Genomic DNA, 11,873 nt, shown 5'->3' on the forward strand with positions numbered 1-11,873 from the left:
TTTAAGAGGCATTTGGATGGGTATATGAATAGGAAGGGTTTGGAGGGATATGGGCTGGGTGCTTGTGGGTGGGACTAGATTGGGTTGGGGTATCTGGTCGGTTGGACCGAAGGGTCTGTTTCCATGCTGTACATCTCTCTAACTCTATGACATTATACCGTTGATTGGTTGGCAAATAGACTCTGATAGTGGCATTGCCTTGGGAGTACCAGGATGTTTCATTGACCGATATTCATGTCTTGAATTAGGTTGCAAAAGACAATCTAAGCTTTATAAGGATTTTATTGTCAATCTACAGTCTAGCACAAAAATCAGATTTTACCTTTCCCCACCCAGACGTCTGCTCACCATTAGTGGAGAACTAAAATCATGATAATTTCTAATCAACCCGTTCAGGGGTGTAATAGCACGTTTCAGGAGCAGGTGGTATACGAACCCTAGCTCAGAGGTAGAGACACTACAACTACACCACAAGAGAGCCAGCAGAACTGAGATCATTGTTTTAAAAAATCCATGTTCCCAATTAAGCAGTTAACAATAAATAAACACTATTCACCAGGCACAGTGCAACAATAATAAAAATAGAAGAGGATAGGAAAAGAGGGAAGGAACTAAATTAAAATGAAGTTGGAGGAAGTGGCAGAATAAAGATCATTTTCTAAGAATCAATGACATTGCTGTGGGCCTGGAGCCACACATATGCCAAACTAGGCAAGGATGATGCATCTCCCTCTCAAAAGGATACAGTGAACCAGAAGTGTTCCCACAACAATAGATACATGCTCCCCATTTGTTAACGTTGCACATAATGGAATTGTAAGCAAACTCAAATTTTAGAAGAATAAAAGAGAATGTGATGGGATGGATCTAAAATCCATCTAAACTACAAAAGGTGGTATGCAGAGCCCAGACCATCGCAGAAGCCAATCTTCCATCCATGGACTCCATTTACATGGCTCACTGCTGCAGAAAGGCTGCCAACATCATCAAAGACCCATTGCAAACCATTAATGATCTCCTACAACCTCTTCTATCAGGCAGAAGATACGAAAGCCTGAACACACATAACAGGAACAGCTTCTTCCTGGCTGTTATTAGACTGATGAATGGACATTTTAGCCTCAAATAATGCTGATCTTGCTAATGTTGATCTTGCCTAGCGCACGCCCTGTGCAGTGTAACCTGTATGCCTCTGTCTAAGTCTTTTTGATCTGTACATCCTTGCATTCTATGATTTGCCTGTACTGCTCATAAACAAAGCTTTTTACTGTACTTTGGTACACATGACAATAAATAAAATCAATCAAAATTGACTAAGGTTCAGAAAGCAGGAATGATGAAAGGCCTGCTCCTCGGATACTGCCTGACCTGCTGTGCTTTTCAAGTGCCACACTTTTCTGCAGTCCTCACTTTCTCTTTGGCTATGCAAAGATTTTTCTCTGGGATTGGTTCTAAAAGTATGCTCTTTTGATTTTTAAGGATCCAGTATCACTGGCAAAAGTTATTTACCACCCATCCCTAATTGCCCAAATAGCGAAAGAGGCAATTAGGACTTGACCCTTTTGTTGTTATTGATCTGAAATTGAGAGTGCATTACAAAATTCAAAGTTCTCAAATGTCAAAAAGCTCACAAATGTATTAAAGAAAGATAAAAATAATTATAGACTTCAGAAGACAAAATCTGATGGTGAAATGGCAGACTCATCACAAATTTAACAAAGAGAAGTGTGATGATGCATTATGTGAGGAAGAATGAGGAGACACAAAGTAAAGCTAAAAGCAGCTGTAAGAACAGAGAAAACTAGAGAAGCATGTAGCCAAATCTTTGGAGGTGATAGGAAAAGTTACCATCTATAGAATCCTTGGCTTTATTAAGAGTGGCATAAAATGATAGGTAAAACAGCAGCAGGCATAGAGTGACATGAACTGTTTTTATACTCAATAAAAATATAGTGATGTGGAATGTAGTACCTAAAGGGGTTATGGAAGATGATTAAATAGTAACTTTCAAAACAGAATTTGAAGGAAAGAATTTGGGACTTTTGGGAAAGAGGAGATTAATGGATAAAGCCCCAGCACAAGTGCAATGGATCTAACACCTCTTTATATGCTGTATCATTCATGATTCTATTATTACCATATCCTTTATATTTAAAGTTAAAACTCACACAACACCAGGTTATAGTCCAACAGGTTTAATTGGGAGCACGCTTGCTGTCGGAGCGATGCTCCTTCATCAGGTAATTGTGGAGGGCTCGATCGTAACACAGAATTTATAGCAAAAATTTGCAGTGTGATGTAACTGAAAGCTAGTGTGCTTCCAATTAAACCTGTTGGACTATAACCTGGTGTTGTGTGAGTTTTAACTTTGTACACCCCAGTCCAACACCGGCATCTCCGAATCTTGATATTTCAGGTCTTGCAACAGTATGCTGATTATGTGACTTGGTAATTAACAAAATAGCTCTACTTTCCTATAAAGTGGCCAAACTGCCAAGTGTTAGTATCCAATAACAATTGTCTGTCTTTACCCTCTCCTGAATTTATTCAATCGGTTCAGAATCCTCCCCATTATTGCGAGATGATTCCACTAGAGGCCACTGTTTGTTAACCTCCATTACTTATTTCCTGTAAGTCACACCCGTAAATTAACTTCACAATATTCAAAATTAAGGGCAACTGTTTATATTTAGGAATTTTATATAGCAACACAATTTTTGATTTCCTTATTGTTAGTACAAAATACATTGTAAAGATACAGTGCCTTTTAAAAACAAAAGACAACCTATGAAAAAGATCAATACATCCAATATATGACACAAGAACAGGAGCAAAACATTCAACCCATCAAGTCTTCCCATCAATCTATTAGATACTGGCTGATCTTTTATCTCAATGTCACTTTCCCTAATTATCTCTGTATCCTTTGAAGTCATTTGCCTATTCAAATCAATTGATTTCTGTCTTGAACATACTCAATGAATGAGCTTCCACAGTCCTTGGGATAGAAAGATCCAAAGATTTACCATTCTCTGTGTAAAGAAATACCTCCTCTCAGTATTAAATTACTTACCCCTTATCCTAAGAGTATATCCTGATTTTAGACTCACCAGGTAAACATCCAATCTATGTCCAAGCTTTCTTTGTAAGGATATTGTAAATTTCAGTGAAATTACCACTCATTCTTTGAAACTCTAGGGAACATGAACCCACAGTCTCTCGTCATATGACAATATCCCCATCCTGGGATTAATGAAATGAACCTCCATTGCATTTCTTTGTGATAAGTATTTCACTCCTTAGCTAAGGAATTCAAAAGCAGGGTGCACAATTTAAAATTAAGAGATACCACATAGGTCCAACAGCAGAAGAATTTTTTTTTAAAATTTAGTAGGTTATGGACTTTTGGAATTCTCTACACCAGATGGCAGTGAACGCCCAATCTTTGAGTATGTTTATGATAAAGATTGTTATATTTCTGATTATCCATGACATACAGGGTTATGGGGATGGGAGAAGAGCTTTGAAGTGTCCCATCAGCCATGTAACAGAAATAGGCTCAGCAGGCTCAATGACCTACTCCAGTTGCTATGTTCTTACAATCTGGAGTTTTATCTCGTCAAAGTTCTACGCAATTGCATTAATGCATCTTTAATCCTGTACTCAAATTTCCTTGTGATGAAGGCCAACAAATCATTTGCACTGTTAGCTCTTAGAGACTCATAAACAAAGAAACTTGGTTCCCTTTGGACATTTTTACTTCTGAACAAGACACCAAGACCAAAGATGGTAAAAATGATAAAATAAAGATCAGGTGATGCTGAGGTTAGACTTTTACACACCTGAGCATTGCAAAGGAAGTGAAGACCAAGAAAGGACTGAGATTTTTGTATTATGACATGCTGAGAAGAAATGAACTGTGAACCTTGATTTCTAGGCAACTAAGGCAAAGTAGTAGAACTGATGGTTGTGTGATCATACAAATTCAGATGAGAAGATTACAAGTGGGTGTTAAAATTTCCATAGTACTATTTGGAGAATATCAGAAAGCCTGCCTGGTGTCTTGGCCAAAGATCAGTGTCGCCAAAAGCAAACCAATCAACTCATCACTGTTTCACTGATATTGCTGATGCAAAATAACAATTATATTTGACAACATATTTCATGTGAAATACTAATCAATTTTGACAAGGCAATTAGGTGCTTTATAAGTGCAGACCAGTCTTAACCAAAGGCCACTAATGTATTGAATAAATAAAATAAAATGTAGTGAAATTATCAGAGGGATAGGAAGTATTTCACTTTAGCCACAACATCAACATATAATTAACAAAAACAAACACTGCCAAATGGAGTATTTTTAACTTTTTTTCCCAAAAAAATTAATTCAAATAATGCCATGTTTTATCTCATTACAATCCAAAGCGCTATTGTGATCTGCTCTGAGTCACTGGTCATAGCATCAGAAGCTTAGGGGATAAATACTGATGGAGTTAGCAATATGTGGGGTGTTCTACAAAAGAAGGACATATTCTTACATTTTCATAATCATCATCATCACACTCAGATACATGGCTCTGTGATGGCTGCGATTGAGACCTTAGTCGTGGAACCAGCTTTTCAGTTTCAGCAGACCGAAAACTTCGTCCTTCAGGAGATGAGCGGCTAGAAGAAATAATGTTTTATTCGCTCTTGTCCTTATATATTAACTATATATTTTTCTCATATTCAAATGTAGCAATGTACAATATGACTCATTCAATCTTAAATATCGTGTATACCATTATAAAAATGTGCAGTGCATAAAATGATGAGCAAGGACCAGAATATGTTGTATAAATGTGGTGGAGCTAATGTTGCCCTGCAATTTTCAAGAAATAGTGCTATAGCCTTATCTTGCTGGGAGACTCAGCATTGAATTATGTGGAATGGCATGCAATTCCTGTACTTGCACAATGTATTATGATTCCTGATGAAACGTTGATTCTCCTGCCCCTCGGATACTGCCTGACCTCCTGTGCTTTTCTAGCGCCACACTTTTCAACTCTGACCTCCAGCATCTGCAATCCTCACTTTCTGCTAGCACAATGTATGCCCACTAAACAGGCCAAAAATGTTGTTACGTCTGAACCCTTTTAAATTGTTGCAAATGAAAAGAGCAGTGAATATGGGTTAAGGACAGTTTTTTTTTACTATGGTGAGAAGAGACCATTTGGATTCAATTCAAGAAAAATTTGGATATTGGCCGAAGGGAATTATTTTAAAATTTCAGAAGACATCAAGATAGCAGATATCTTGGCTGCAAATAGATATTAATAGGATGAAGGATAAGGTTACAGGGTAAAAGATATATATCAGTGTCTCTCTATGAGTCATTCATTTTCATTTCATGAAAATGTTGCATTCTATAAATGTAAGTTGCTGTTTGACACTGTTCCAGAGGAGAGCGACTTTTAGCCAAAGTCTCTCAAATTGTAGCAGAAAGGGGTTAAAGTAGTTCTAGACTTATTATAAGCAGTATAGACTATAGATACAAACAGGTAATAAATCTGTGCAAAATCTTACTAAACTGTCAATTGTAGTCTCCATTATTACATTCCAAACTAAAGGAAGATTATTGAGTCTACAGATAGGGTACAGTGCAGATTCATGAGGATGCTGTCTGAAATTGGGAAATATAAATACAAAGAAAGATTTCAGCTGATGACAGAGAAGCAGTAAATGGGAAAAATCTACTTGATTTCCCTTATCAATCTACATGTTGCAGATACATCAATCCATGACAATATTGGTAGGATACACTGGTAGGATAACCATCACACTGTAAGTTTTAATATTTATTCCACAACAATCTTTCTTTGTGCAAGATATGCACTTTAACTAATGCAAAGGTTTTTTTCCCCCTGATTTCTACTGACACCACGTTTGCTGGGGGTCCATGATGCCATACTGGGTCAAATATTGCTCTAGGGCTGGGTCACCCCACCTCAAGTTTGGCTTTTTGCCCATGTTTGGTCAAAGGCTGAAATAAGGTCAGGTGCTGAGTAGTCGTGGCAGAGCTGAAACTAAGCACCAACAAGCAGGTTATTCCTTTGCAAACATCGTTTGATAGCACTGTTGATAATCCCATTTTACTGAGAGTCATAGAGATGTACAGCATGGAAACAGACCATTTGGTCCAACTCGTCCATGCCGACCAGTTACCCTAACCTAATCTAATCCCATTTGCCAGCATTTAGCCCATACCCCTCTAATCCCTTCCTATTCATTTACACACCCAGATGCCTTTTAAATGGTGTAATTGCACGAACCTCCATCACTTCCTCTGGCAGCTCATTCCACACACGCACCACCGTCTGCATGAAAACGTTGCCCCTTAGCTTCCTTTTATATCTTTCCCCTCTCACCCTGAACTTATGCCCTCTAGCTCTGGACTCCTCCACCCCAGGAAAAACACCTTGTCTTTTTATCATATCCATGCCCTTAATGATTTTATAAACCTCTGTAAAGTGACCCCTCAGCTTTCAACACTCCAGGGAAAACAGCCCAGCTAATTCAGCCTCTTCATATAGCTCAAATCCTCCAACCGGGCAAAATCCTTGTAAATCTTTTCTGAACCCTTTCAAGTTTTACAAAATCCTTCCAATAGGATGGAGTGTAGACCAATAGAGTAGTCATTGGCCTAGCTGGATTTGTCTTGCTTTTTGTGTACACAACATACCTGAGCAATTTTCCACATTATTTTTTTTTTAAAAACCAAAGAACTGCAGATTCTGAAAATCAGAGGCAGTGGAGATAACATTACTCTCTCTCCACAGATGCTACAAGACCTGCTAAGTTTTTCCAGCTATTTCTGTTTTTGCCTCCATCATAAGTAAAGTGGGACTATCAACAGTGCTATCAAGCAATGTTTGCAAAGGAGTAACTTGCTCATTGGTGCTTGGTTTCAATTCTGCCAGGACCACTCAGCACCTGACCTTATTTCAGATTTTGACCAAACATGAACAATGAAGCTAAACTGGAGGTGACACTGCCCTAGAGCAGAGTTAACATTTTGGGTCAAGTGGCCCTTCTTCAGAACTATTTGTAGCTTGGAAAAGGTTGGCATGTATGCTGACAGTGGGGTGAGGGAAGTGGGGGAAGCAGGGGTGTGGTGAAGGTGTAAAGGATAGGTGGAAATGTAGCCCAAACAGAGAAAAACGCAAACAGGCAAACAAAGGAATGGGTAAAGGTCAGCAGGGAAAATAAATAGCTGCTAATGGAGACAATTAGTGATTGACAATGGGTTCTTTATAGGAGCAGTGCATGTGATGACATGGCCTGGTGTGTGGGGTTTGGGGTAAGGAGATGGGAGAAGGTGCTCAGGCCCTAATATTACTGAACTCAATATGGAGTCCTGAAGGCTGCAGGATTCCCAAGCAGAAAATGAGACGCTCTTCTTCCAGCTTGCGCTGAGCTTTGTTGGGGCACTGCAAGAAGCCTGAAAAAAGGGATGTTGTTCTGTCTCCTTCTAAACTGACTGCACTCCATGCTCTCAGATCTAACCCTGACTTTGTAATCAAGCCTGTCAACAAAGGTGGTGCTGTTGGTGTCAGGCACACTCACTTCTACATTGCGGAGGCTGAGCATCAGCTCTCAGACACTTCCTCCTATCTCCTCGGACCATGGCCAGATTATTGAACACCAGGTTATTATGTCCACAACGGTTACTAACCTTATTTCATGTGGTGATCGAAGAAGGGCCTGTGCCCGAAACGTCGAATCTCCTGTTCCCTGGATGCTGCCTGACCTGCTGTGCTGTTCCAGCAATAAAGTTTCAACTTTGATCTCCAGCATCTGCAGACCTCACTTTCTCCTCATGTGGTGATCTCCCTCCACTGCCTCAAACTCAGTCTCCCAACCCTATACAGGCCACTTCCACCTTCTTCCCAAACTCCATAAACAGATCTCCCAGGGCAGACCCATTAGTTCTGGCTGCTCCTGCCCCACAGAACTCATCTTTTCCTACCTCAACTTGTTTATTTCTTTTCCTTGCCCAGTCCTTTCCAACATACATCTACAATTCTTCTGATGCTTTATGTCAGTTTTAGAATTTCCAGTTTGTGGGCTCCAGCCGTCTCCTCTTCCCACGGAGATGTTATCCCTTTACACATCCATTCTCCAATAGAATCATCTCTACTTTGTCCTGGAAAAAAGGCTTGAATTGACCCCATCTACCACTACCACTCTCCTCCCCATGGCCTGCACATGTTCACTTCAAATAATTCCTCCTTGAAGTCCTCACACTTTCTTCAGATCAAAGATGTAGCCGTGAGTACCCACATGAGCTTAAGTTATGTTTGTCTCTTTGTGGTGTACATGGAACATTCCTTGTTCCAATCCTACTTTGGACCCCACGCACAACTCTTTCTCCAGTACATTGATGACATCAACAGTGCTGCTTCCCTCTCTCATAAAGTCATAGCCATACAACATGGAAATAGACCCTTAGATCTAACTTGTCCATGCCAATCAAAATCCCCAAAATAAACTCATCCTATTTGCCTCTGTTTGCCCCTTATCTTTTCTATTCAAGTACTTGCCCAAATTTCTTTTAAATACTACAAAGCAACCTGCATCTACCACTTCCTCTGGCAGTTCATTCCATATACAAACCACCCTCAGTGTGAAAAAGTTGTCCCTCAGGTCCCTTTTAAATATTTCTCCTTTCACCTTAAAATTATGCCCTCTAGTTTTGAACTCCCTATCCTAGGGAATAGACCTTTGCTATGGAAATAGTAGATGCAGATACAGTTACAACATTTAAAAGACTTTTGGACAAGTACATGAATAGGAAAGGTTCAGAGGGATGTGGGACAAATGCAGGTCAGTGGGACTAGTTTAGTTTTGGAAACTTGGTTGGCATTGACAAATTGGACCAAAGGATCTGTTTCCATAGTGTATGACTCTCTAACTCTATAGAGACATGACAGCAGGTGACCAGAGTTGGGAACTCAACTTTAAGGGTATTCAATATTTAACATCAACAAGGGAAAGATGATGGAGTTGTATTGCTGTTTGAAGAGGAAATTAATGCAATTGTTTGGAAGGATATTGGTTCTGATGATACCGATTCTGCATGGATAGACCTGAGAAACACCAAAAAACTTTATAGGTGCTTGTATATGGACCCCTAAACTATAGGAGTAATATTGGGAATGGCATTAAATTGGAACTTGGAGATGCTCAAATAAAGGCAATCTGTAATTATGGGTGACTTTAATCTGTGTATAAATTGGGAAACGAGGGAAGAGATTGCTGCACCTTTGGTGATGATCCTTGCATCCTCACTGTCCACTGGAGTAGTACCATATGATTGGAGAGTGACAAAAGTTATTCCCCAGGGAATAGGGGTAACCCTGGGAATTACAGACCAGTCAGTCTTACATTGGTGGTGAGCAAATTATTCTGAGAGACAGAGTTGTAATAGATGTAAAGTATTCAGCCTGGAGCTCAGTGACCAGTGGTGTTTCGCAGGGATCATTTCTGGGTCCTCTGCTCTTTGTGATTTTTATAAATAGCTTGGATGAGGAAGTGAAGGATGGGTTAGTAAGTTTGTCGATGACACAGAGGTTGGTGGAGTTATGGATACTGTAGACGGCTGTTGTAGGTTGCAACAGGACATTGTCATGATGCAGAGCTGGACTGAAAAGTGGCAGATGGAGTTCAACCTGGAAAAGTGTGAAGTGATTCACTTTAGAAGGTCAAATTTTAATGCAGATGACAGGGTAAAGGCAGGATTCTTGTCAGTGTGGAGGAACAGAGGGATCTTCAGATCACATCCATAGATCCCTCAAAGTTGCCACCCAAGTTGATAGGGTTGTTAAGGAGGCTTATGGTGTGTTGGCTTTCATTAGCAGAGGGATTGAGTTTATGAGCCGTGATGTTATGCTGCAGTTCAAGAAAGCTGTGGTCAGACCACACTTGGAATATTGTTTTCAGTTCTGGTCGCCTCGTTATCGGAAGGATGTGGAAGTTTTCAAGAGGGTGCAGAGGAGTTTTACCAGGATGCCGCCTGGATTGGAGGGCTTGTCCTATGACAAGCGGCATGATGGCTCAGTGGTTAGCACTGTTGCCTCACAGCACCAGGTGCCCCGGTTCAGTTCCAGCCTCAGGTGACTGCACATTCTCCCATGTCTTCGTGGGTTTCCTCCCACAATCCAAAGATGTGCAGGTTAGGTGAATTGGCCACGCTAAATTGCCCATAGTGTTCAGGAATTTGTAAGGGTTAACGTAGAGTAGTAGGGGAATGGGTCTGGTGAGATACTGTTCGGAGGGTCGGTGTGGACTTGCTGGGCCAAATGGCCTGTTTCCACACTGTAGAGAATCTAATTCTAAGAAAATTTGAGGGAGCTAGGGCTTTTCTCATTGGAGCAAAGAAGGATGAGAGGTGACTTGATAGAGATGTACAAGATGATGAGAGGCATAAATAGAGTGGATAGCCAGAGACTTTTTCCCAGGGTGGAAATGTCTATCATAAGGGGGCATAATTTTAAGAAGTTGGAGGCAGGTTTAATGGGGATGTCAGAGGTAGGTTCTTGATGCAGAGAGTGGTGGGTGCTTGGAATGCACTGCCAGCATTGGTAGTAGAGTCAGATACAAGACAGACATTTAAGTGACTCTTGGATAGGCACATGGATGATAGTAAAATGAAGGCTATGTAGGCTAGCTTGACCTTAGAGTAGGATAAAAGGTCAGCACAATATTGAGGGCCTAAGGACTTGTACTGTTCTATGTTCTAAGTCAAATTAGTAACAATACTGTAGAGGAGGAATTCCTGGAGTGTATCTAAGATGTATGCAGTTTTGGTCTTAATCTGAGGAAGCTTGTTCTTACCATAAAGGGGGTGCACCTAGGATCTACCAGACTGATTATTGGGATGGCAGGACTGATGTAGAAGGAGAGGTTAAAGCGGTTGGGATTATATTCGCTGAAGTTTAAAAAATAAGGGGGTGATTTTATAGAAACATGCAAGCTTTAACAGGACTTAGACAAGGTAGATCAGAAAGCATCCCAATGGCAGTTCAGTCTCGAACCACAGGTCAAAGTCTCAGGATGGAGGTATAACACTTAAGACTGAGATAAAGATAGATTTCTTTACCCAGAGAGTGTGCACCAGTGGAATTCACAACCACAGAAAATAGTCAACGCAAAAAAGGAGTGATCAAGCACTTGACATGAAGCAATTCAAAGGATATGGGGAGAGTGGGAATAGGCTATTGAGTTGGATTGTCTTCCATGGTCATAATGAATGATGGAGCAAGAGTGGCTGACTCCTGCTCCTATTTCCTAAGTTTCTTTGACACTGCCTAGAACAGTGATTGGATTTTTGGATAAAAGGAAACATTTTAAAGAAATGTAGGAACATAGTGAGTAGGGTTTGTATAAAGATTTGTAGCTCAGGTGTCAACAGGGGATGAAATGTCTGCAAATCAACTTCCCAGCTCGGTGAATATACACACAACTATGACACAGTGAGTAAATTTCATTAAAATTCTTGCTCACATGAAGGGTAAATGCTAAAACAGTGGTGTTGCCAATTTACTTGAAATCAACGAGGTAAAATCAATGACTGCAGATGCTGCAAACCAGATTCTGGATTAGTAGTCCTGGAAGAGCACAGCAGTTCAGGCAGCATCCAAGGAGCTTCAAAATTGACGTTTTGGGCAAAAGCCCTTCATCAGGAATAAAGGCAGTGAGCCTGGAGTGTGGAGAGGTAAGTTAGAGGAGGGTGGGGGTGGGGAGAAAGTAGCATAGAGTACAATGGGTGAGTGGGGGAGGGGATGAAGGTGATAGGTCAGGGAGGAGAGGGTGGAGTGGATAGGTGGAAAAGG

General features: G+C 40.5%; 1 protein-coding gene and 1 long non-coding RNA gene across 5 annotated transcripts in view; one reads left to right on the forward strand and one right to left on the reverse strand.

The window, feature by feature from the left end:
• Positions 1-11,873, forward strand: part of LOC122556801 — a 169,604-nt gene that overhangs the window by 96,592 nt on the left and 61,139 nt on the right. The window lies entirely within an intron of this gene.
• The window catches only part of sh3bp2 (SH3-domain binding protein 2), a 127,399-nt gene that overhangs the window by 9,834 nt on the left and 105,692 nt on the right, over positions 1-11,873 (reverse strand). For all 3 annotated transcript variants that reach the window (XM_043703980.1, XM_043703988.1, XM_043703976.1), the window contains one exon: positions 4,539-4,665. In XM_043703980.1, coding sequence (XP_043559915.1) covers positions 4,539-4,665 — 127 coding nt within the window. The remainder of the gene's footprint in view (positions 1-4,538; positions 4,666-11,873) is intronic.

This window comes from Chiloscyllium plagiosum, chromosome 2 (genome assembly GCF_004010195.1).
Source record: "Chiloscyllium plagiosum isolate BGI_BamShark_2017 chromosome 2, ASM401019v2, whole genome shotgun sequence".
Taxonomy (NCBI): domain Eukaryota; kingdom Metazoa; phylum Chordata; class Chondrichthyes; order Orectolobiformes; family Hemiscylliidae; genus Chiloscyllium; species Chiloscyllium plagiosum.